General features: G+C 37.2%; 2 protein-coding genes and 1 long non-coding RNA gene across 3 annotated transcripts in view; 1 reads left to right on the forward strand and 2 right to left on the reverse strand.

The window, feature by feature from the left end:
- The window catches only part of LOC309483928, a 32375-nt gene extending 31400 nt beyond the window's left edge, over positions 1-975 (reverse strand). Inside the window, exon 1 of the long non-coding RNA XR_014200666.1 lies at positions 965-975. This is a non-coding gene — a long non-coding RNA (uncharacterized lncRNA). The remainder of the gene's footprint in view (positions 1-964) is intronic.
- A 6024-nt stretch (positions 976-6999) lies between these two features.
- On the reverse strand, positions 7000-13577 carry dscc1 (DNA replication and sister chromatid cohesion 1). Its single transcript, XM_082150017.1, has 9 exons — positions 13304-13577; positions 12595-12760; positions 12347-12481; positions 11371-11461; positions 8582-8720; positions 8424-8476; positions 8190-8347; positions 7916-8064; positions 7000-7193 (listed from the first exon to the last, which is right to left on the reverse strand). Exons 1-9 carry the CDS (start codon positions 13471-13473, stop codon positions 7082-7084), a joined length of 1173 nt encoding a protein of 390 aa, XP_082006143.1. The 5' UTR covers positions 13474-13577; the 3' UTR covers positions 7000-7081.
- A 954-nt stretch (positions 13578-14531) lies between these two features.
- The window catches only part of deptor (DEP domain containing MTOR-interacting protein), a 37919-nt gene continuing 24974 nt past the window's right edge, over positions 14532-27476 (forward strand). The window contains exons 1-4 of the mRNA XM_082150016.1: positions 14532-14867; positions 15203-15290; positions 19918-20096; positions 22022-22145. Coding sequence (XP_082006142.1) covers positions 15205-15290; positions 19918-20096; positions 22022-22145 — 389 coding nt within the window. The 5' untranslated portion in view covers positions 14532-14867; positions 15203-15204. The remainder of the gene's footprint in view (positions 14868-15202; positions 15291-19917; positions 20097-22021; positions 22146-27476) is intronic.

The raw sequence follows: 27476 nt of genomic DNA on the forward strand, positions 1-27476 counted from the left end.
GTGCTCGTTTCGATCCACTTTCAACAGTTCAAAAATCGCTTACTGCACCTTTAATACAAAATTTATCCTGGATGTCCTGTGAAACCACGACCATGCTAAAACATAAAAGTGAGATTGAGTTTTATAAATTATATTTATTTATATTTTTCATCAACAATTGCATCAATGGTTCTACAGAAAAGGAATACAGAGATGCTGAAAAAGAAAATCTACAGGTCATTTGTCTGCAGTAACATTAGAGCCAGGGAAACACTTCCTCATATACAGACGTTGCATTTGCCTTAAGCTTTAATTTACTGCAGTCTCGTCTGTTATTATTTGGTTTAATATTTTCTGTATTTTCGTCAAAATGAACAGGTAAACATTTGTTGTCAATCTTATCACAGGCAAGAATAACATGTTGTTTGTGAAATTGCACACTTTTGACTGTTTTCTTCATACTGTTGATCTCAACAGTGAAAAAAGAAAAAGATTTCTTGCTGATGCAGAGGTTGCCCTTATACATCTTTCCTCCTGATGAACACACAGCTGTGGCACTCTTTGATTCAGTAAAGCGGAAAAAAGACTGTTTCTTCCTCTTCCAGCTCTTGAGTTTTGTAATGAACTTCTGCCATTTCTTTTTGTTCAGATCAGTTGGGATGTCCTTGCGTAGGTGTCGGCTAAGAAAAGTGTTGTAACCGTTCTGGTTCTTCGCTTCAGTGCAGGGCTGAGACGGGTGCAGGGTGTCCTGCTCACTCAGACATGTGTGGAGCACGACAGTCAGGATCACCATGAATGACAGCATTTTTAGAATCTGAGGATGTTTGTGTAAGTGCAAAAATTTAATTATTTCTAAATATAGAGTCTAGAGAGGGAAGGAAATATTATGTACTGAAGATATGACAGATGGACACTCCAGATAATCCCAAAAAACTTAGATCATTTGACATTTAACTTGTATGGAGAATTAGAAATAGTACATTACCATATTGTGAGATGTGTGCGGACATCAGAAGCAGAATTCTTGCTGATTCACTTATGTTAAATGGTGTGATTACTTATAGGCTGGTGGTCTTGCATATGATAATGATGTCAAAAGGATGTGGCACACCACCTTTCCTGTTAGTCTGCGTCTGTCTTTCTTTAACTCTTCATGTTCAAATCCTTTAAAATGGTGTACCTTGCTTTACAAATGTACTTTCTTGATGCCTCATTGAAAAAATTATGCAATAGCTTGTTAAGTTAGCACTGTACAGCGAATATACAATAATAGGTCTGTGCACAGTATGCAAAACTTTAGACACCCAGTTCATGACGTGACACAGATTAGGCCCTTCATATCATAATCAAAATCCAGGATCCTCCAAAATCCTACAAACACAGGTCTATCTGCTACTGTACCTGATTTTATCCAAATGAATCGATATGAATCAATAAGAATCAAATCGCAAGCTTATGAATTGAAATAATTAAATTTGCAAGGGCTAATAAAAACAGTTGCCTACCAGTCATGCATTGTAACGTTGTCACTGAACTTAATGAAATTATTTAGTTAGCTACGAAATGTTTTGATAATCAAAATACACTTATTCTCTCTCTAAGCTAAACTCAAAAGATGGCAGCCCTGGTACAAGGGCACAGGCCCCTCATCAAAAAGGTGTGTGCCCATATTTTGATACTTTTCTAAAATACTGTTTTGGATATAAATGGGTATAAATTGTCTTTACCTGTATGTAGTTCACATAACAGTGAAAACATGGATAGGATGGATTAGCATGGATAATTCAGTCAATGGTGGGGAAAAAGTAAAGTAGCCTAGTTTTGAAGTAAATTCCTCTATTTGTACACTACCGGTTGACTATACACAATAATTCAGATACTCAGAATTAGGGGCATATCTGTTTTCTTTATAAATCAATATTTTCAAATAATATAAGTTTATAAGACAGTATGTAGAACTATGTGAACAAAGTATTTAATAGGCTACTTTAGGCTACTAGAGTAAACACAACTACCAGCCAAGTATAATTTTAATACTTTATTATACTTTTCTCAATCAAAACATTGAGTACATATATAGGCCAAATATACTTATACCTTTCTGTCAGTATAAGTCAAGCATATAAGTGCCATTTTAAGTCGAATAACAGGAGAGAACATCAGTCTGTGAGTGTTTACTTTTCCCAGTAGATTTTAGCACAGCTCTTTGTAGCTAGGAAACTTTATTTTATTTACTGTGTCTTACTCTGGTAAAATGCGCGCCCGCGTGCATTTGTTTGTGTGTCATGACTTTTGAGTTTTGCTTGGCTAAATAGTAGGGCGTGGCCAAAGCCAGTTAAAGTATTTATTCTACCCATCTGCTAGTAACTTTACTTGTTAGAAGAAGTAGTCGAACAACAGGAGAGAACATCAGTCTGTGAGTGTTTACTTTTCCAAGTAGATTTTAGCGCGGCTCTTTGTTTGCTAGGAAACTTTATTTTATTTACTGTGTCTGAGCCATAGACTGTAAAAAATGGTCTGAGCCTTGTTTAAGGCCAATTTATACTTCTGCGTCGAGTGTACGCCGTAGTGTACGTCGTAGGCTACGCACGTAGGCGACGCCGTCGTGAGCATTTATACTTCTGCGAATGTCTGTGTTGCTCTGCAGTTACACCGCCGAAACGCTAGTTGGCGCGGGTGGGTTTTAATGTTCCACTGTGTTTACATTCCTCGCGGCTGTTTTGAGTTTAGGTTTCTACGAGCAATGGCGACTGAAGGAGTCATACAGATGGCTGTATTTCCACACTTCTTCAAGCAATCTCTCGGTCACTTGGTCTATTTCCATGGCTCTTCACTGATCTTCGGAATTTAAAAATGGCGGGCGGGCGGTGCAGAGTGCAGAAGATCATTCCGGAAATGCGTAGGAGGAAACGCGATGCTATCCAGCCGACCAATCACAGATCTTGCGGTCCGCGTCGCCGCGACGCGTAGTTACATTTTTGAGGAGGTGCGCGTCAGGGTACGGCGAAGGGTACGACGTATGGTACACGTCAATGCGTATGCTACGCCGTACCTTCTACGCGCACCCGACGCAGAAGTATAAATTGGCCTTTATACTCGACGCGTCCGCACGAGCGCGAAGGTGCGCGCGGCAAAAATGACGTCATTGCGGTAAGGGCGGTCGTGCGCGTTGGGTTTATGGCAAGCCAAGAGGCTCAGAAATACGCCATAGATTAATCGCGTTTAAAGCCAAACGCCGTCAAATACGGCGTTTTGAACCGTATTGGACGCCGTAAAATACGCTGTAAAACATAATTTTATAAATCTTAAAATATATTTTTGTAAATGAATTTACGGTGTACACAACATCCTTAATGTGTGAACAATTGCAACAAGTATTATTATTTTTTTGTATTTTAAAATTGGCCTGTCGAAAATCCTTATACGTCATTGACCCCTTTACCTGTGCGACCGAAGAGTGTAAAGACCAACGACTCTACCTGTGCGACCGAAAAGTGTAAGGACCAACGACTCTACCTGTGCGACTCCACCGAGCAAGGACACCGACAAGGCACTTGAGTATTCATTTCTTGTTGTTTATTTAATTCTCTTGTTGTTTCCTTTCTCTTCTACACAACTTTTCATCTGATCTTTCTGTTTGTGAGCTCTCTTACACTGTGTTTTCAAATCCCTATTATTACTAACATATGTAAATCAAATGTCACACGTCGGAGGCAGTCCAATCCTAACAACCTGCATACCTTTCCGGTGTCTTCTAGTATATTCTCTTTTCCTATTGGTCTCTGGAATTGCCAGTCCGCTGTAAACAAAGCTGATTTCATTACATCTATTTCTAGTCATTCAGGTGTCAGCCTACTGGCCCTGACTGACACCTGGATCAGACCAGAGGACACTACCACACCGGCTGTCCACTCCACTAACTTCACTTTCTCACACACCCCTCGCCTGACTGGTAGGGGTGGAGGTACTGGTCTGCTCATCTCAAACGACTGGAAATTTGTTCATTTATCACCTCTGTGTGACAACAGCTCATTTGAATCACTAGCCCTATTAAAATCCATTTTGTAATTGTATATCGTCCCCCAGGTCAGCTTGGCAGTTTCTTGGAAGAGCTTGATGTGCTACTCTCATCCTTCCCTGAGGATGGTACTCCTTTCATAGTTCTTGGAGACTTCAACATCCACCTAGAAAAACCTCAGGCTGCTGATTTTCCACTTCCTCCACCTGATCAGTTTTCAACACTAGATACTAACAGTGCAACTGATACTCTTTTCTCCACTTTAACATCCTGCTTGGACAAACTCTGCCCCCTTTTCTCCAGGCCAGCCTGCGCCACACCCTCTGCCCCCTGGTTATCTGATGTTCTCTGTGAACATTGTTATAAACTCAGGGATTCAGAGAGGAAGGGCCGCAAATCGAAAGATCCTACTGACCTTGGTCTTTATCAATCCCTCCTCTCTTCCTTCTCCGCTAATATCTCTACTGCTAAAATGACTTACTATCACAACAAAAATGAACAATTCTTCTGACTCTCACATGCTTTTCAAAACCTTCTCCTCCCTTCCCAACCCTAAAGCCTGGAACACACCAAGCCGACGGTCGGCCGTCGGGCAGTTTCCGTGCGTCGGCCGACTAAATCTTCTCAGTGTGTTCCGCACCGTCGGCTGAAATTGGCCCTTGTCGGCTTTGTAACAGCCGATTCGACATGTTGAATCGGCGTCGGGCCGTCGGTGAAAGAGGGAACTCTGATTGGCTGTTCAGCTTAGTGAACGAGGCAGTGCACGAGAATAATAGCAAAACAGCGAGCAAAGTCAAAACGGTACAGATAGAAGGCTGTTCTAATGATATGTCATCTTACCTGAGTGTTCCTTGGCGCATATTTCAATATTAACACGAGAGGAGTGGAATAAAGAAAGTGTTTAGCAGGATTGATATTCAAAACGGTAAGCACGCACTGCTTTGTTTACGGTTTGTGTATCTGCAGCCGGCACCGTCGGTTTCCCTTTTTGAATGACGAATATAGACGAATATATCTGCAGAAATAGACAGTTGTCTCATTTACACGCAGGCGCAGAAGGCGCATTCTTGCTTACAGTCGGCAGTAGTTCTCTCGGTGTGTTCAAGTGCAGCTTTTAACCCCGACGCGAGGCGACAACACAGTCGGCTTTCATCAGCGCTAGTTCGTCGGCGTCGGCTTGGTGTGTTCCAGGCTTAACAGCTGATGATTTTGCCACATTCTTCATAAATAAAACAACCACCATCAGCGGCCAATTTACCAATCCACAAACTGACACTCACATTTTACCAGCTAACACACACATTCTTCCCTCCTTCTCTCTACTCTCAGAGGCATAAGTCTCTAAACTCCTCCTTTCCAATCACCCTACCACCCGTCCGATTGATCCTATTCCCACTAACCTACTTCAAACCATTTCATCCTCAGTTGTACCCGCACTCACGCACATCATAAACACCTCTCTTCACACTGGTACCCCCACAGCATTTAAGCAGGCTCGGGTAACCCCACTGCTTAAGAAACCCACTCACATCTGGAAAATTACAGACCGGTATCTGTTCTTCCATTCGTCGCGAAAACACTTGAACGAGTTGTTTTCAACCAGATCTCTTCCTTCTTGACACAGAACAACCTCTTGGACAACAATCAGTCTGGTTTCAAAAGCGGTCACTCAATTGAGACTGCCCTGCTCTCAGTAATTGAAGCTCTGAGACTGGCAAGAGCAGCTTCCAAATCCTCAGTTCTCATCCTGCTGGATCTGTCTGTTGCCTTTGACATAGTTAACCACCAGATCTTCCTCTCAATCCTAAAGATGAAGGGAATCACGGGAACCGCACTTCAATGGTTCAAGTCTTACCTCTCAGGTAGGTCCTTTAGGTATCGTGGAGGGGTGTGGTGTCTAAGACCCAACATCTAGCTACTGGAGTGCCTCAGGGCTCAGTGCTTGGACCACTTCTCTTCTCCATCTACATGACATCACTAGGATCTGTGATTCAAAAACATGGCTTTTCCTATCACTGCTACGCTGATGACACACAACTCTACCTCTAATTCCAGCCTGACGATCCTACGGTAGCTGATCTTATCTCAGCCTGCCTGACAGACATTTCTGGCTGGATGAAGGACCACCACCACCTTCAACTAAACCTTGCGAAGACAGAGCTACTTGCGGTCCCAGCCAACCCAACGCTTCATCACAACTTCACTATTCAGCTAGGCTCGTCATCCATAACTCCATCAAGGTCAGCCAGGAACCTTGGAGTGGTAATTGATGATCAATTGAACTTCAGACCACATTGCTAGAACTGCCCAGTCATGTAGATTTGCCTTGTACAACATTAGGAGGATCAGGCCCTTCCTATCAGAGCTTGCTACACAACTCCTTGTCCAAGCTTCAGTTTCATCCAGACTGGACTATTGTAATGCTCTCCTGGCTGGTTTTCCAGCTTGCACGGTCAAACCTCTGCAACTGATTTAGAGTGCTGCAGCCAGAATGGTCTTTAACGAGCCGAAGAGAGCACGTCACTCGTCTCCTCACAAAAAATTGCACTGGTTCATAAAACATTCTAGGGGTATGAATAATTGTGGCCAACGTGTTTTGGAGAAAAACATTTATTTCATAATGTGATTTACCCCCCAATTTGAATACTTTTACTTCAATGAAAGGTTATATTTTTGCCAATTTTTTGAACGAAAGATCAAATTTTTTTAATGAAAGATTTATTTTTTACAGCCATTTTTTATCAGATTTACCGGGGGTCTGAATACTTTCCGTACCCACTGTATTTAAATATACATTTGATAAACAAAAAATCTGAGTTATGGATGTGTCTTTTGGTATGATCAGAGAGCTTATATGCTTAATTTATCAATCAAAGCAGTACAAATTCCAACACCAGAAATAATATAAAACATTAACATTTAACCAACTGTAAACATGACAGTCGTTTTAAGGCTTATTGTATCAGTAGTGTACAAAACAATACACACGAAGATACACAGTATAACAATATATAATGCGTTTATTATTTTTGACAACAACATAAAAGCCAACACTAAGTTGCTTTACAGTGACTTGTTTTGTTGTTAAATTGCTACAGGTCTTCTTGAATTGTAGACCTTAATACCATTTTGCACAGATGAACGGGCATGTTTGGTCAGCAGGGCTCCAGTGGTCTGCTTCTCTCCACAGAGATCTCTGTTGAAGAAACAACAATCAGTTGGGGGTTATGTCTGTAAATAATTCTAATCTTTTGAAAACTTGCAGTTGCCGAAGGGCAGTTCAGGAGTTGCAATTTGTAAGAAATTTGCCAACATACACAACAGTAATTATTTAGATTGATATTGCATTGTATTGTTTGAAAAATATATAAATATTGTTTACAGAGGCCGTATGCCCTTTCATGTATGACTATTCAATATTTTTGTATTTATTTATTTTTAACATATTTTACATTGTTGCAGCACCTCTCTTCCAAGTATGTCAGTAACACTGTTTAGTTTGAGTCTCCATAAAGCCCCTCTGTCCAAAAACAGCAATGTGCTCTGATTGGACCATTGCGTTTGATTGGTCGACAGCTTCGAGTGCGTTTCGGAAATATGAAGCACCTTACCATAACCGCGAGTTTTAACACACAACTAATGGAGATCAACCAGGCCTCGCTCCTTTATTTTGCATATGCAGGATTTTTTTTAATGAGGGATATCGTGACATGTTCGTTCCCAGAAGAAAACTAATGACTAAAATCATGGCATTTCAGGAAGTTCAAAAACAGTGCTTACTGATATAGAGAATAACTCCATTTGGTGTGAGACATTGCTTTATAACTTTGCAGACATTTTTCATGCTCAAACAGCAACTTTACACACTAAAGAAAGTTGAGGTCCTCTTTTAAACAATTCAAATGTCAAAATACACACTGTATGTAGGGTTCAATGTCATCTTGTGTCCATTTTTCTCTCAGGCTGAAGAGTCTGTTGAATCGCTCCAGTGTGTCCTCAGGCAAATCTTCCACCCGCAGCAGCGAGATGGTCTCTGGCTTAGAGCTTCGATCTAATAGAGCTAAACCCTGAACGACAAAAAAAACATGGACACGAACATACTTCTTGAGAAATACTTAAGTTCTCAGTGGAGCATGTTACTGATGTTAGTCAATGTTTGTGTAAGTGTTGTTGAGTTGACTAAAGTCCTCACCCGGAGCTGATCCAGTCTAGTGCTCATTCCTTCAGGAACGCTCTGCTGCCAAACCTCCTGGAACTCTGACAGGTTGAACTTCACAGCATTTTGCAGGAGCAGCTGAGCTGTGGCCCTACATACTTTGTCCTCATCCAGTGCAAACATCACCTGACCATCTAATGAAAAAAAATCAAATAAAAAATAAGAGGTCCTTCCATTCATTAAATGTTAATTAAATAAAAATAAACTGACCTTCACTTGTGTAGCATCTTCCATAACAGTTGAGACAGTGTTCTATCATGGCTCTGTTCACAAAACAAAAACATTAAAAGTTTTTTTTTTTTTTTGAAAGGCTGAATCTGATCTGCTTTTTTCTAGTAACACCTTTCTTATCTTTCATATTTACTTACTTTGGCTCAAGGGATCCCAGCTCTTCCAGACAAACAGTGAGAGGAACTTTGTTGAAAGACCAAGACTCTGAGTCCACCAGCTGGGTCACATGACCCAGGAGCTTCATCTCATAATCAAAATCCAGGATCCTCCAAAATCCTACAAACACAGGTCTATCAGTTCACGTTACCTATGGCTTTATGAATTAATGTACAGATCACTTTAACATGTTCACAACAATAATGCATCCAATATTTTATTAAGAAATAAATTGAAACATTTGCCAATTTAGTTTTTAAAATACAAAACTGAAAATGTAACAATTGGGATAAGATTTACTACTTAGGGCAAGAAGTTGCCAGAAGCTATACAACTTTTAAGTACATCTGAAACAATTTAATAGTGTTTAAAGTGTTATTAATGTAAAATACAAAATCAAACATAATTCTACATAAATTGGGCATTTTGACAATTTAATACTGTCGTCGAAATTTTAAACTGTATATTAAACTAACCATGTTTCTAACATCTAACCTTATTTAACATCTAACATTTGAACAGGATGTACTGTACGAAACAAATGGAAAACTTGCGACTTTGAGTGTGTGTGTGTGTGTGTGTGTGTAAATAACATAGTTTGGGAAATGAAACTAGACAGTCTGTTAGAATCTTGTGATTAACAAATGAAGTCATCACAACAAAGTTTGCTTTACCTAGTAACAGAGGGGTTTGCATATGAAGAACCAATCAAATAGTGGGGAAATTACATTTATGCCATACCTCTATACTATAAAAACTGTTGTATTCTTGTGTACTGTGGGATTCTCAATGGAATTTGTCTGAGATCCTCCAGCCTTGATTCTTCTTGGGAGAGTTTCTCTGAGAACTGCTCGAACACTCTCCCGGCCGTTAATAAAGGCATTTAAAGGACATTTGCTGAAAGTCTGTCTGTTATTACTGCTGCGCAGCCGGTCAGTTTAGGGAAGCAAGTAAGTTGTCGACGGAAGACGCAGAGAGCTAGAGTATAAAGGTTATTAAGTGTCGATTTGAAGACGCCAGATTTATTTATTAAGTGTTGATTTGCAGACGCTAGATAGTCAGGTTTAGGGAAAAATCCACTACAATACAAACTGAATAATGACCACAAAAAAAAAATCTAATGATTTTTTTTTTAAGGAAGGTTCTCTCAAATATTAATAATAAAAAAAAAAAAAAGGAATTATTAAATAACTCAATTACAAACTATAATAATTTGTATGTAATAATAATACCAGCAACCCACCTAAAGTTTATTTCACTTTTCATATCAAAAATATAAACCTTACACTACATAGAGAATATGTACTTAAAGCGACACTATGTAACTTTTCAACCTTCATAATATATTTCCAAGATCCTTGTGATGGTACATCGACTTACAATAGGTTGAATGACACGTCTGCCATAGCCTGACAGGGTCTGTATCGCTTTTACTGGCACTATGTAACTTCGGTGTTCGGGTAGTAACAAGAGCACAAAAAGAACTACAAAATTCGACTGCTTTACGGCATACGTCACTTCCCCCACCACTTCGTCAAATTTGGACGTGAGAGGCCAACCAGCGTTTGTTTTCGGCTTTCGTGCGTATGTTTTTGTCATGGGGGTTGTTTACACCTGGCCACTTCATGCATTTTCCGATCGTGAAAAGTCCAGGTTTAAATGCCCTCCGAAACGCATTTGAGACGGATTTGAATCCGATCCCTCAAACCACTTCAGGAGGAGATCTGAGACGCATTCCAGACGAAACTGGACAAGTGTAAATGCATATGGTTGTTGAAACCACATATGTAAATTGTACTCCTCCCAAAAATGCTAAAAAAAATAAATAAAAAAAACGTGTGAGAGCGTTGTATAGGCTATTATGTTATATCCAGATATGACGACGCGCTGGAACACGCATCACCGCAGATGAGCAACTGCATCAAGCCAACGTGCAAACTATCGCAAATCAAAGTGAAAGTAAGTCGCAGACGCTTAACACACAATCTTCATCATTAAAAGTAAAGAAACGAAATGATCTTACCAGGGCTGTTACTGCTCTCTCTTATTGCGGTCTTTGATTTTGAAATGTTAGCTGATGATCTATAAAATGCAGCTCATATCTCGGTGACGTGCACTCCATTAAATCTGCATATACTATAGCGCGAGAATTGAAGATCGAATTTAAATCCGTTTCGCAAAAATACATTTATGTGACCAGGTGTAAATGGAATCGTTTTGATCAATCAGATAGCTATGCCTCACGAATTAGTTTGCCAGCTGAACTCAGGTGTTGTGAGGTGTATTTATCACGTTGATTCCTGCGATTATCATGAGAACAGCTTTCAATATCTCACATAATTATCATAAATAAGCCTAACGTAGAGGTTGTAAATAGTGTAAACGAGCACAATTTGCAAACTATTATGATAAATTGCAATAATCATGTCTAATGACATCATAACGGCCGAAATAATGCGACGTACATTTAACTTAATTGATGTTATCTGTCATTTTGTAATGTTTACATTCCAATAAAAACAACACAAATTAAATTATACAGTAGGCCCCTAGACTATAGACTATTTACTTGTGATTTAGCTGCAATCATGTAAAAATGTTATAATATAATTTACGACAGTGCAAGTATTCCACAGCGACTCTAGGGGTCGCTGTTTGACAAAAACACAATTTCTACTTAGTGTGGCTTTAAGGTCTTATCCAAGTATTCTGATTCATTTTTAAGAGAGAAAGACAACTTTTAATCTGACCAAAAACTGTTTCAGCTCACCGTCAATTTCACAAGCATGAACATTTTGAAGTTGCGTCTCAATTTCTTCTCTACTTGCTTGGATTCTCTCAAGAAGGTCATCGATAGTGTACTAACAGATTAAAGAAATACAAAATGTTTGATGTTATTTTTGAGCACAATAAATTATCTTAATTCTACAAAGTTTTTAAAAGTACACACATTGTTAATATATTAGTAACTCATCTAAACACACGTAAATTTTGCTTATACCATGGTCTGAATACTCGATTCTGATTGGCTGGAAGGTGTGCATTAAAACCGTTTATTGCACAGGTAGTTCAAGTCACTTTAAATCACTGTTCTATATTAATGCACTGTTTTCATTGAAGCACACACACACGCACAGATATTGGAGACCCCGCAGCACAAATAAATATTCAGAAGCAAAGAAACTTCACTTGTCAACGCTGCCCCATGACTTCTTAAATTAGCTTCTCTACTGAATAGCTACATAATATTTCTCAGCAACAAAAGCGTTACACCGCTGTTTTTGAAACAGCTTCATTGTTAGTAGAAAGACGCTGTGCACAGACACAGGTAATTCACACACACATCTCTCTCTTTCAATAACTCTATCAAATAAAAGCTATAATTCATCCATCCAGATAAATTTAATATTACGCACTACCATATCTCTGTGTCTGATTCAAAGCAGGCAGAGTGCTAGATCTAGTGCATCGTAACTGATGAAAATAACCATCAATTTTAGCCTTCCGGTCAAATGTAAATAACAACAACAGCTTTAACTTTTCAGTGCCGGCAAATGACCATGGTATAGGCTGGATAATCAACGAATAGCTGTGCACATAACGATTTGAACGCACTTAGCTTCACGTGGGGTGGTTCTTTGCCTCTGTGTTGTGCATTAATTAAAACTGTTTAATGCACAGCTAGCCATGGTTTATCCTTTATATATATTGTGAGAATGGGCTACTAACTGTGACTCCGGGTGTACCTTCTCTCCTGGCGCCTCCTCCTGGATGCCCACCGCTGGACCATCATATGGATTCTCCATGAGAAGTTTCTTCAGTTTCTTCAACCTTGGTCTCTGCTTTCTCAGCTCCCAATAACTATTTGAAAACCCCCAAATCTGGAAAACAACAACATATCTGTCAATGCACACAATCAGCACTACACTTTCCATAATCACCTACTATAAAGAATAAAATCGCATCCTCAGAAACAACTTTTCCAGTCAGTCACCTGCGCATGCATGAGTTGAGATGTTGAGCTGTCGGGCAGCTGATCTGGCGTTTTACATCCTGGGACAAACAGGAGCAGATTTGACGTATCCGCAATTTTCAAGTCGTATGTCTTTTCTTCAGTGCACAGGACAGCATGCTCGTCTTTATCACCTCTGATTATAAGACTAATGAGAAACATAAACGGACGTATATCATTCAGGACAGATACACATTAACAACCCTTGTGAAAAGAAGTGCACTTAATTGAATTGAAGTGTACTACAAGTCTTAAATGTATATTTGAAAAAAGAAAACTGTACTTGCAGATAATATAAATATTAATGAAATAAAAGGTCATTTAAGTGTACTTACTGTAAAGAGAGTAGCCTACATTTTCATAACTTATGACTATTTTCTCAACACAAATAGCAGCTAAGTACACTTATGTGTGTTATAAATAAATATATATATATATATATATATATATATATATATATATATATATATATATATATATTTATTTACTTTTTCCATTGTTAATAACATGAAATCAGTTGGCACTTAAGCATACTTTTAAATTCCGTAATAATTGAAGTATGCTGCTGAAGTTAACGTTACTTCTTTTCCAGAAGGGAATGCAGCATACAATACTAATTTATGTTAAAAACGTCATCTGTCTAAAATAATACTGAGATGGTAAGCTGATCTTAAAACGAAGCTCTATTCACCTTTTGCCACCTTCGATGTGTTTGCAAAGTGTATCATCCAGCTCCAGGAGACAGTAATCGCCCGACGACACACTATCTCCAAAAGAGAGACAGTAAGTGATGGGCTGCAGGTCTTCTTCTTTTACTTTAGCTATTTGTAATGTGGCTTGAACCTCTTCTAATGTCCTCATGTTATCAAAATTGTTTTATCCAGGTCGACTGAACACAACATAAACACTTGTGCTGTTGTCAGCACGCAGCTCAACTTTCCCGCAATATTTAAACCGGAAGAGAAGGTTCCGGTTGATTGACAGTACCACGAGCCAATGAGCGTTTTCAGGCGGGCGCGTAACAGTGTGTAAACGTCACTAGTCCATAAGATGGCGCTAAATAACAAGATTTCATTGAAATGTGTTCTTTCATTTTATTTTAGTTGTGATGCTCAAAAAAATGTGCACTACAATTGAACACTATGGATTCTTAGTGTTCAGTCCCCAAGATATATTTTCTGTTTTCTTCACACATCATGCACCATATTTCAATTCTCTTCATTGACACTCTTGTCCTAGGTAAACACTAACTTTAGAAAAACAAAATTGTTGTGGTGGACATGAAACAACATCTGGACTGATTTGTAGTTAGATAGATAGATAGATAGATAGATAGATAGATAGATAGATAGATAGATAGATAGATAGATAGATTTATGTTTATCTTACTCTTTTCATATTTTTTAAACATAATAATATTTTTTATTTTTTATATAAATAATTCTAGATTTTAGCATTGAAAGTCTAGGTCTGGGATGATAATAAAACAATAAAATATATAGGCTAATAATGTATAATAAAATTTATATATATATATATATATATATATATATATATATATATATATATATTTCTTTTACATTTTAAATAGTTTTTTTTTTTTACTTTTTATTGTTAATTTTACTTCTTATGCATCTGTTACGATTGTTTTATGACTATTTTAAATATTTTTGTATACAGATTACTCTGAATTACCATTATGTATAGAATAAAAAGACTGCAAAAATCAAGGATGAAGGCATGGCAAAAAGAATCTAATATTTAAAAGAAAAGAAAAGGAAAAGAAAAAGAAAAAGAAAAAGAAAAAGAAAAAGAAAAAAGGGGGGTGGGGGGGTGGTAAAGTGTACATTCGAGAGTAAAGTGATGGGCCCCAGGCTCCGCCCCTCATGGTGACTCCTCCCCCTATGAGGATGGTCAAGTTGACTCGCCCTGCAACATGGACAGTAACGTGCTTTCACTGGAGAATAGTAAACAATCCACAATGGAATGAAGAAAATTAATCGGCCGGAGTCTGTCTTCACAAATAATCTGCTGTTTGATGCTTCGATGGGATTTATTGCAAAGCTTTGCGGTTCATGCATGTAAACGTGATGGCTGAGGGCACTTGATGGCACACAAAAGACACAAGTTATTTCGACTAGGTTTCAGCTGTTATCCACTGAACAGTGATGCTCTTTCAGTGACATCGCTGGTATTCCTCTGCAAACATCATTTCAGATCTGTTTGAAGTCTCGATCTGCATCGGTATTAATAAGGTAAACAATCTTTTCTCCATATCGCCTGTTTGTTTTGACGTTCTTACATTATGGAGTCTGATTTAAATCTTTAGGATGGTGTGTTACATAAACATTTAACATGCCGCTGTGTTGTTTTCGCTCATTTCATTCTGGACAATTCGTCTACCTCAAATATTAAAGCTGTCATAATCATCAAGCCTCTCCAAATTAATATGCTATATGAGAGGCGTGTTCAGTAACGTTACACCCAATACAAATTTAAGCACGCTGTGCATGTCAATTCGTTTCACGAGAAGCGTATTTTTCCTCCAAACGTTGATTTGTCACATTCACGAATATGATTTCATATCCAGAGATGGACGACATTGGGAACAGCACACAGAAGAAGGCAGCTGAGCTGGAGCGCATGGCCGAAGTCCTCGTTACAGGAGAACAGTTACGGTAGGTGTGGCTTGACACCCCAATTACACCGACGCTACGCACGCATCAAAACTAGAACGATCCCGATGAATGAAACTGCAAGCGAGCGACGTTTAGTGTGTCCCGACGCTGTCTGGAGATCTCTTCTGATTTGCCACTGTGGCTATTTGAAGTCACCATGAAATAAAAAAATGAACAATTCTTTAATTTTAAATTTTTTTTTATGGAATATTGCAGGATTTATTATTTAATGATTTATCCGTAACATTATTATTATTTTTTTGTTTAAATTCACGTGCCCTCTTTCCCACTATCAGTGACATCTCTTCTCTGATGATGACGTGTTTAGTGGCACGAGGGTGGGACAATCTGTCACTCACATGAGATCACAGCAATAGCAAACAAAAATCGATGGACAAAATCAAGTCCCACCTCACATTTTTTTCTATATTGTTTTAGAAGTAGTTTTACTCAGGGTATGTTTACACGACAACGTTGTAAAAACGGATGTTTTACCTTTTCATTTTTCACTTACAGATGACACTATTGTCAAAACGATCCCGTTCACACAGATCCCCGAAAACGAATAAAAAACTCTGTATTATTCATGACAGGCCAGTAGTTGGCGATGTCACTTTGTAAAGAAACACTTTACGCCTATTGACTGAACATGTAATGCGCATGCAGTCACCATTTTCACAAATTCACATTTTTTGTAGTTTACACGGAGACGATAATGGTATCGTTTTCAAAAGTTTGCGTTTCAGGGCCCAAAAACGCAGTTGTCATGTAAATGAATGGCCAAAATGCATACAAAATTTTATGTTTTTTAGTTGAAAACGGTGTAGTGTAAAATGGCCCCTCAGTTATACAGTACATCACAGTATGCAAATTCCACTTTATGACAACTGTATTCAGACTTTGATCTTTTATTACACATTTTGGATGAAAATGTTGTTGGTTTAGACATATAGCACATTAAGACATGCATTTGGCACACCCATTTGTCATTACACAATTTTCCATTTTGAAAAGGTGATCTTTAAAGTTGGAATTAAATTCACCTTATCTATTTTGTAAATGCATGTTATGGATCTTTTTCATTTTACTTTTCTTTTTTTTTTGACCACATCATCTCTACTAATTCGATCTTCCAGTGAAACAAACAAAATTCGCCTGATATATGTCAGACTTTTATATGTCGGACTCCAATCTTTTAATTAAAAAACTATTCAGAGTGTGGAGTTTTCAAGGAGAAGTTGGTGTGTCCACCCTTTTATCACTGTACAGTATCTTATAACTTGTTTGGGTTTGTCCATAGGGGAAAACCTGGGGCCGGTTGCACGGCTAAGACTAGTTTTACGACTTAGTCATCAATTTTTTTTCCATTAAGACTGTTCATAACTGTTCCAAGTCAGACTGATTGGAGAACACAGCTATTTTTGAGTCTACTGTACTGTATGTCCTTTCCCAGACACCTGCTCTGTTCGTAGTGAACTGTGACAGTGATAGTGAACGGTGTTTAGTCAATACATCTGATTAATGATTGCTGAATCACAGTACAGGACACCATAGCTTTTTCAGTGGTACACTATCTAGCAACCTTAAAACGTGTTATTTACAAGCTCAGCTGTTTTATTAGGTTGTTCTATACATGACGTCATATGCAACGTCCTGAATGTGGTTTCAGGTGCATAATATAATAATAATGTTATTGGATCTCTAACAGACTCCCTGGAGGTAAAGACATCATTTGGTGGGCTAGAGAAAGATTTTATTTCCCAGTTTTGTGGGAATACCAGTACCACAGGACTGGTCCTGTTATTGTAGGTCACAGTGAACCAGTTTTATCTGCCAATCGCTGGTATCACTTCCATTTTCCCATGTACAGCTGACTCAGGTTTGTATAATCAGTAATCAGGCAGTGACAGCAGACCCACATTTTACCCTGTCCCAGCTCAGATGTTCCTGATATCAGGTTAGCTCTAGGTTTGCTGTTGGTAGTCAGAACAGAGTTTAGTCAAAGTCCTTCTAAGGCATGTCATTTCACTCGGCGTCCATCTTTAAAGCGCCTCTCAGGCAGTATGCAAGTACAGCTCCTATCTCTTTGAATGGGCAAACGTCAAATTCTCCAAAGCTGTTCTTCCGATTCAATTTCATATAATTGAAATCACTTTCTTAAAATTTGTTACTAAATGCTCAAATCATTAAAAAAAAAACCTGTATTTTCCAGGCTGGACTTGCCAATGCGCATGTTCAGTCATAAGCGCGCATCTCAGAACACTTACTGTTCTGATTCACTAACTGCAGTGATGCAATGACTTTTATTTAGAAGGCGGGACTTATTCCGCCATAATACGCGTTGCACTTTCTCTCATTAATAGTAATAGATTTTATGTGCGAGAGAAACAAGCACGCAGCCATCTTTAGAATTTGTAACTTACGTTTTTGCAGTAGCTCTGTATATTTCTAAGTAATTCGCTGGTGAAGTGGATTTACTTATTGTAGAGTTAACGAAAGTTATCATGAGCATTGTAACGTTTTAAGCATAGATTTTAAAACGAGCGGTGCATTCATAAATCCGTAAGATCTTACGTGCATGCTGTGGATTTACAAACCGGAAGACCGAACACAAAAGCTGAAAGCTGAAAAGGGGCGGGGCTACATAAGGACGCACCATCTTTGCATACCTAAAGACTTTGGTTTAGTCCAGTTAACGGACAGGTTTTAAATAAACAGCAAGGGGTTCCAGAAATATGGAAGTGCCTCCTCAACAATATTGATAGACAATATATTTTTTATATATAAAACAAGAAATATAATAAAAAAATAAAATAGATAAAATGGGGGCTAACATTGTCCAACAGTGGATAAAGTTTCTCACTCTCACACATCAATACAGGATTATTATTACATTTTTTTTATCATTTAGTTTTTATTATCAATTTGTCTTTTCAATTTAGTTTTCATTCGTTTTCACTGTCATCTTTTGCTTTAGTGTAGTGGAGTTTTCAAGTTTCTGTCGATGTACTTTTTTACAAGTCATTTTTTATTTGAGTATTTTAGGGTTCCAAATAATAGTTTAATTTCATTTAAAATATATTTAATTGTATAATTTAAAGATGTTTCTCATATTTCTCAGTATAATCTAGTGTTACTACTATCTAGTGGTATTTTCATATTTAATGCAGATTTGGTGTAAGAATTTCAAGTTTATATTACATCACGTGTCAAAAACTAAAAGCAATTTGTGAGCACTTTTATTTTATTTTAGTTAGCATTGGAGTCATAAATTATTTTTGTTTAGATTCCATTTTTTCCAAGTCATGCTAGTCTGTTTTTATTTAAGTTTTAGTTTTAGTTTTATTTTCATTAATGATAGCAGTAGCACTGCATCCAAAAATAAGAACTGGATGCGTAACATGAAATGATCTATAACTGATCATTAATTCGGACTATTAGTTCATTAGTTCTATATGACTGCAAACCCTATAAACATTAATTTGCCTCATTTTAGACACCAACCACTTGCCATTAGAAAACACTAGTCGTAGCTGACATTTCACTCAGGCTATTATGGTAATGTTCTATCACGTGTCTCAAATTGCTCTGTTGTTCATGTCAGAAAGTGCCAAAGTGCACTTTAATAGTATGACCTACTGGCTATACACTGCTGTGGTCATGTGAGTCTTTGTTACTGGGTGTTCAGTTACTTGTCAACCCCATGCCGTTGTGTCAACTGCTGCATGACTGTTTGTTGCTGATAATATAATTCAGAATATGTAGCTATCAGTGTTAGAACAAGATATGATGGAAACTTCTACTGGCACTTATGGAGTTCATAACCTACTGTAACTTTACTTTAGTTTTTTCTTTTGGTTGTAAACAAGCTAAAATGTGTGTTCCAGCACCTCTTAAAAAGATTCACCCACAAATTAAAATTCTGTTGTTATTTACAGACCTTTATGTTGTTTTAAACCTGTAGGTCTTCTGCGAAACACAAAATATATATATTTTGAATGTTACAACTGTTTTTGTCCATGCAATGAAAGTCAACAACATTTTGGACACTATTGACTTTCATTGTATTGACAGTTTTTGTGTGTGCAGAATATCCTCTTTTGTATGCCCAGATGTCATAAATTCTGTAATCTAACACAGATGAATAAGTGAAAGGTGCAACAAAGCTATTGCATAAAACCAAATTACATTATAATAATGACATAATAATGATTACAATTTAGTCTTGATAATAACTGTTAAAGACACCAAAAGCCACACGTGGGCACTTGCATTTCGATGAAACTCTCATAGGTTAGTCTAATTACATTACACATTTGAGTTTAGGTGAACTGGATTATAAATCTCAATGTTTTAATTGTCTCATTCTATGTCAACCATCTGTTCTATAAAACTTTTGTACTTTTAAAGACAAATCGGGAAGTTATTTTAGGTCGAATCTTCATGAATTGACCCAGGAAAGATATAGCTGTGCAAATGTAGGTATTGAGGTCATTTTTTAAAAAGTGTGTCATGATGTTACAGGTTTTTGTGTTGCAGGTTATTTAATGCTGGTTGCTGAATGGAGAATTCACACCGAAACAGGTGGGAAGATGACTCTTGGTCTGATTTATTCCTTGTTTTCCAGGCTGCGACTCCATGAGAGTAAGGTGATTAAGGACAGAAGGCATCATCTCCGCACCTATCCGAACTGCTTTGTAGCTAAGGAGATTCTTGATTGGTTAATTGAGCACAAAGAAGCCTCTGACAGAGAGACTGCCATCACGATCATGCAGAAACTTTTTGACCAGAGCATCATTCACCATGGTGGGTTTGTCCAACATAGACTTGAATTCCTATATTTGTATTCTACAATATTAATGGTAACGTTAACCCAAAATGTAACATTCTGTCATTAATTACTAGGGCTGGGATGATACACCTATCTTCCGATTCGCTAAAAAAATTTTTTTCGTGTCCACTAGTAAGAGATAATACCACCTAATACTCACCGATACAACACATATTGCCCTCTAAGGGCTCAACACTAAGGATTTTTTCAACCAGGCCAGTGGTTCAAATTTTTACTTGCCCTGCCAAATTCTTTTACTAGCCCCTCCACAAAAAGTAATAAATAAATAAAATAAAATAAAACAGACCTAGTTATTGTCTTTTTCTATTGCCTTATGTTGTTTTTGACCTAAAACCGTATTAAATATGGTTGTGACACCAAAAATGACTAGCCTAACTCATATAAATTTCAAATATTGTTAAAGACAAGTAAACTGTCAGTAATAACAATAAGAACAAATAATAAAATTACAAGAAATAGCACAAATTCAATAGAACAAACATATACGTAAAATAACCACAGATTTTCATGTTTTTCAGGTAAGTCTAACAGTAATTTTCAGGTAGAGAAAATGAATCAAATCATAAAAAAGTGACATCGTAATCAAATTCACTTAATTCACTTAAAATAAATAGATTAATCCTTATTAAAGTTACAAAAGTTACTCAGTCAAGAGCAGTGAGTGTTTTTTCTTAGTTCTTCGTTGTTTGATTAACATTAAAAACAAAGACAGCAGCAGGTTTATGAGGCTGCTGTCACTTTAAGAGCTGCATGGATCCAATATACTATTACACATACATTTGATTTCTCAACCGTTTACGTTCACAAGATATAGCAGACTATGTTTACTAGGATACTTGCCGAGACTGGCATTTTTTTTACATAATTTTGTGTGAAAATTTCCTTTCAATCGCAAGAAGACGTGAAAGACAACTCAATTTAACATTTGCACGCTGTCTGAGAAACAGCTTTCTGGGGCGCGCGCTTTGGATGTGTGCGCACACAAAACTTCTCACACTATTGAATTGAGTTCTCCTTCGCGTCTTATTGCGCTTGAATATTTCAATTGGCAAGGCTTAAAAACACGTGCAAGTGATAAACTTTAGGGATTTTCTCGATCGGGAAAGTGACAGTTGCTTCAACTGTCCTGAGCCTCGTTTCATCGGGCAGTCCTTATTTTCAAGCTATGCCCTCTGCTGAAATAAAAGAGCCTATAACAAAGGACTAAAATAAAGCAATTTAAAATGAATTAATATTGATAAAAAAAATAAAATAATAATAAATTGCTATAGTTCGTTGAATCGATTTTTTTCCCTCCAGCCCTATTAATTACTCATGTTGTTCCAAACCTGTGTGAAGATTATCCTGGCTAATGTTATAATGAAAGTGAATGGGGACTGGAGCCATAAAAAAAAAAAATCTCCATAAAAGTGGTCCATAAGAATTGCACGCTAAACTATAAGTGATCTGAAGCCATTTTCTTCACATCAAATGCTGTCAATGTACCCTTTTTTTATTCTTTTGACTTGTGCAGTACATTTTGGAAGGTCAATGAATAACAGCTTAAATTTCAGTCATTATGACAGAAATCAAATGGACCAATTTTAGGGTGATTGTTTTTGTCATTTTGGAGCTTGAGAGGCCCAGTCCCCATTCACTTTCATTATATGGAAAAGAGCGGCCAAGATATTCTTTAGAACTTCACCTTCACCTTCATCCCTTCAAAATGTTACGTGCAAAAGTACAACAAAACATGATCTAAACTGTTACATTGTCAAGGAAACCAAATTGATCTTTAGACCATGACTTGTGCTTGTAGCTGTGTCTTTGTTAATTTGTTAACTTTTTCAGCTGCACTTAACTTACAACAAACCTGTTTTGAATTTGTTTGTCCTCACAGTTTGTGATGAACACAAGGAGTTCAAAGATATGAAGCTATTCTACCGTTTCAGGAAGGATGACGGAACCTTTCCACTGGACAGTCAAGCCAAAGTTTTTATGAGAGGTCAACGGATATATGAGAAGTAAGCGCTTTTATACACCATTACAATTCTGAGAGGTTATTGAATTATTAATAGTTTACTATTTGTTTTGATACCCACTTGTTAAACATTGACATTATCATGTTTTTCCTCTTCTTCTAATCCATTATTGAGGTCCAAGCAAGGTAGTTTCCTCTCTACTGAGTTGTACCACTAAAACAGGATGTGAAAGTGTTGTTTGTCTTGTGTACAAGTCTGCACATATTGATTTTGAACATATGGGGCCCGTCCGGTAAATCAACAGTGTCCATAGTAACACAGATTTCAAGCTGATCAAGCATGCTGTGTTCCAGCCGGATACGTTTAGAAGTAGCAGCTCTACCTGCAAGTTGTTGCTTGTTAATGTAGCTCAGAACAAAACCACATTATCTATAAATAATAATTTAAATTATTAGTTTTATTCTTGCCCCGAACTTCAGTGTTCATGTTTTCAATATTTAAAAAAACAAAAACATTTGAATAATTCTTGGCATGTTGTGTATGTTATGCACTGTTGTGCACGACTCAACAATTAAACAGTTACATCTTTTAATTATAATAATTTAGAAAGTAGCATATATGCTGTAGGAAAAATAAGTAATGTAGTATTTCTGTAATTAATAAGAAATTTAGTAATTAGTAACATATTTAAAGTGCCTCTATTATGCTATTTTAAAGTTTCCTATTTTTGTTTTGGAGGTCTCCTACAATAGGTTTACATGCATTTAAATGCAAGGTCAAAAGACACTTTAATTTTCTCATAATTAACATTCGCTGAAAAAAAAAAAAATGTCTTAGTATTTTGTCGACGGCGACATGCGATGATTCTATATTAGAAACGGTTTCTTTTTTTCGGCGACATCGCGCTGGAACAACAAACACAAAGTGTGGCAATGATAATCTCAGGTACTGTTTAGGCCTATGTGCTTTATTTAATGTTAAAAGCGTGTAATGTGACTTTGAATATGATTTAGTGCTCCCAGCTTTGTAGCTGTAAAAGCAACAATGGTTTCACCTCAGATCTTGAAATTAAACAAATGGAAACAAGAACGTTCAAACTGTGAACAAACAAGTGTATTAATTTGACAAAGACTGTTTTAGTAACTCAGTAGCCTATGTATTTGAATAATGTTTAAATTATGTCATATTTGTGAATTTGATTATGTAGCCTATTTATCCATTTTCGTGCGATTGCCGTCAAGATTACTCTTTGGTGATGTGCGTGTGCACGAGCCCGCCCACATGCTGTTCTGATTGGCTGTGGGTTTTTATTGATTTTTACGCATCTCGCAGTCGCATCTCGTCTAGTGTGGACAGACAAATGATTTGTCGCTGGAATCTTATCGCATCGCTTCTGGTTAGGACATGGTGTAAGCAGTGGTGTAGTCTAGTTTTTTGTAGTGAGTATTCTGTAATTCCCCCCACCCCCACCCCACCCACACCCACCCACACCCACCTCAACTCAGCCAGTTAAGAGCTACATTTAGCCTTAGATGTTACATGAATATGGTCCCTGAACCACAGGTTTTATCAATACAAATTTGCTTTTAGAAATGGTGTTTTAAAAAAAATTATTGTTTTGGCAAGTTTACTGTTGAAAAACGTTGTATGATATTCCCTTAAAATAACGTTTTAATAGATTGTATTATTATTATTATTATTATTTTAAAATACATTTTACTGTGCAATTTCTTTCTAATTTCTTTGAGTTGGACCGAACTTTTATTTTGGTGGGTTGTACACATTTGAGTTTCTGTGTGTTTTAATAAACTATTATTATTATTATTATTATTAGGCCTACTTGAAGTATACTCTACTGTGCAATAGTAATATATTTCTGTTATAATTTCTTCAAGTTATACCAAACTTTTATTTTGACAGGTTGTCGTAAAGACATTACAGTTTCTGTGTGTATATGAAACGAATGAATGACGATAGTTTTATTAAATGAAATGGTGAAATTCTCGTGAAGTGACTTTCATAGCAGCTCTGCCATGAAGTGCACATATGTAGCCTACATCATGTCTCAATACAGTGAAACGCTGAAAACACCACGAGCGTGAGTCACGCGTGCTTCAGTATGTGTGTGTGTGTGTGTGTGTGTGTGCGTGTGTGTGTGTGTTTGTGTGTGGAGCACACATTGAGCGCTCATTCCCAGAGACGCGTAGAACAATTGCAGTCTCTTTTAACTTTAATATTCACAGACACTATAGTCCAAATCGAGATTTGATTCATTGTACAGCCCTACTTTTGATTTATTCATTCAAAAATAGCCAAATTCAACAAAACGAAGTTGTTACGTATCCTCACGCTTTTTTTAAGTGGGTATACGGAAATCCTTGTCCTTTTCTAGTGGGTATACGACGTATACCTGCGTATCACGTAGACTACACCACTGGGTGTAAGAAAGAAAAGCATTTTTCTTTTTCTTTTTGCAGTGTTGCAGCTTCACCTCTTTTCTTACATTGTCTGCATGGATTCAGTCTCTCAAAACCCTTCCTTTTCACAGAGCCTACTCTGCTCTGATTGGTCAGATGGCCCAGTCTGTTGTAATTGGTCTACCGCTTACAGCACGTGTCGGAAACGAAACGCATGTTACCTTATCCGAATTTCAGCTCCGGATCTTCCTCAGCACTTGTATACACAGTGATACGAACAGTAACAATGGCATCAATTTTATGGTATCAATTCGAATCGTGAAATGATGCCTAGATTTTTTTTATTGACACAAATGTCATAACTTTTATATTTTTATTTAACCCCAACCTTTGCCCTGTAAAATAACTTCCGTTTAAGCTCTATTGAAGGTCTCTTTGAAAAACTTTTTGGTAGCATTTAGTGCAATATTCTCTGTTAGCGTAGAGTGAAATTTTCGAAGCAAGTTTAATCTGAGTCAAGAACGGTTAACCCATCTTGCAATAGCAGCTTGTGTTTGCTCTGCGATCATGACCTGGATGAGGCCGACTTAGCAGCATGCCGTGCTTCATTGTAGACGTTACTCTACGGGCCGCCCTGCTCTTGCATAACAGGAAGATGAAGTCCAGCGGGAGACATCTGTCACACAAACCATCAGTGTGCTTTTATGTAATCACCATGGACACATTTGAGCTTGTGGTCAGTATTTGCAGACTTTGCTCTTAGGGAAGCTTGTTTGGTTTGCTTCCCATTAACGCCGAAGAGCTCAGTCTGCTGATGGAGCATAAAAATTAAATGTTTTTGAGAGTGAATGGTACTCTCTCTGACTTGGTTCAAGAAGTACATAAGAAAATGGCCAGGAATGTTTTGTGATCTGTCTCTAAGCAACCGTGATTAGCCTTTGTCAACAACCTTTTTTTATTTTTTTATGCCTTCCTGGTGTTGTGGAGATTTTAAAAAGGGTTGTTTGCCAGTGTTCTCAGTAGATACTGTGGGCTTGGGTTACTAAAACCAAATGTAAAAAGAGGAGTATGGCCCCTTAAAAAGAACTTCCTGCTTCAGTGTTTTTCGATTGTTCCCTTTTCCCTAATGGAGGTCTTTGAGATGTCGAAAATGTCTATTAGCATCTGGTTCCCTTTACACACAGACATCCACATAGAATTCAACTATTGTAGAAAATGCATGCAGAGGCAAACAAACAATGAATAATGTGTGTATTTACTGTGTGTTTTTTTTAGAAGGATTAATAATTATCAAAGGAACTACTGGAAATCACATCCAGTGTTACAATATAAGGATTTTCAGTTGAATATAATATAATATAATATAATATAATATAATATAATATAATGTAATGTAATGTAATGTAATGTAATGTAATGTAATATAATATAATATAATATAATATAATATAATATAATGTAATAAATAAATATTGTAATACATTAATATTAGTGTCACATGATCCATCAGAAATTATTCTAATATCTAATATCCTAATCCTGGATTTATATTTTTGTGGAAACCATAATTTTTTATTATTTGATTAAAGATTCTTTGATTAAAGGGATAGTTCACCCAAAAATGAAAATTCTGTCATTAATTACTCACCCTCATGTCGTTCCAAAACCATAAGACTTTCGTTCATATTCAGAACACAAATGAAGATCTTTTTAATGAAATCTGAGAGCTTTCTGTCCCTCCATTGACAGTCTACTCAACTACCACTTTCAAACCCCAGAAAGATAGTAAACGCATAATTCATGTGACTCCATTTTTTTAACCTCAATTTTATAAAGCGTGCTTTGAGTGCTTTGAGCAAAAAACATAATTTACCACTTTATTTACAAAATATGAATCTCAAACGCATGTTCACGAGAGCACCACGACGCATGCATGTTGTGTTGACGTGAGAGCAGGCGTTGTTGTGTGAACGCGCTTCAGAGATGAATATTTTGTAAATAAAGTGGTAAATTATGTTTTTTGCGCAAACAAAGCACTCGCGCCACTTTATAAAATTGAGGTTAAACCACTGGAGTCGCATGGATTACTTTTTGCGTAGTTGCGTAGGCTGTCAATGGTGGGACAGAAAGCACTCAGATTTCATTAAAAAGATCTTCATTTGTGATCTTCAAGACATATGTCTTACGGGTTTGAAATGACATGAAGGTGAGTAAATTAACCCTTTAATAGAACATTTAAAAAACTGTATTTATTTGAAATAGAAATATTTTGTAACATATATTCATTTCTTTGTCACTTTCAATCAATTTAATGTTGAATTCCTGCTGAATAAAAATAATATTTTTTTATTTAAAAAAAGTATTAAAGTGTAAAACAGAATCTGCAATACAACAGTTCAAACATTGTCTTGCCTAATGGGGCAAATGGCAGTTCCATCAGCTGGTCCAGAACTCTCTCACTCTGGGACCGGATCATCAGGCCACCCTTATTGTTGAGCTCTGACATTGTTTCTCATGACTTGATCACTGCAACACTAAGCAATATTTAGACAAAGAAACATAACATCTCTGTCACAAACATATCATGCAACGAGATCTGTGGTTTTAAAGGAAGAAGAGCATTCAGGATATGGTTAAAAGTGTGACCTGCTAACAGAATAGCTAGATGAAAATGAATGAAAAATGATCAAAAAAACGATAAGGGGCTCAAAACTAGGTCAGTGCCACATATCATTTCTTGCAAAAGTCAGTCATTAATATATGGTTGCTCAACTGCAAGTGGTTTGAAATCGCTGTTTGCCTTGAAAGGCACAAGAATAGACTCAGTATGTACATGGCAAACATCTAATACGCAGGCTCACATTGCTGGCACTGCATGTTGACTGATAGTGAGTCATTTGTGCCCTTGTTGGCACATGTGGATGTTTGCTCAAGCTGTTTCACTTGCATCATACTC

This window comes from Leuciscus leuciscus (genome assembly GCF_965113295.1).
Source record: "Leuciscus leuciscus genome assembly, chromosome: 20".
NCBI lineage: Eukaryota > Metazoa > Chordata > Actinopteri > Cypriniformes > Leuciscidae > Leuciscus > Leuciscus leuciscus.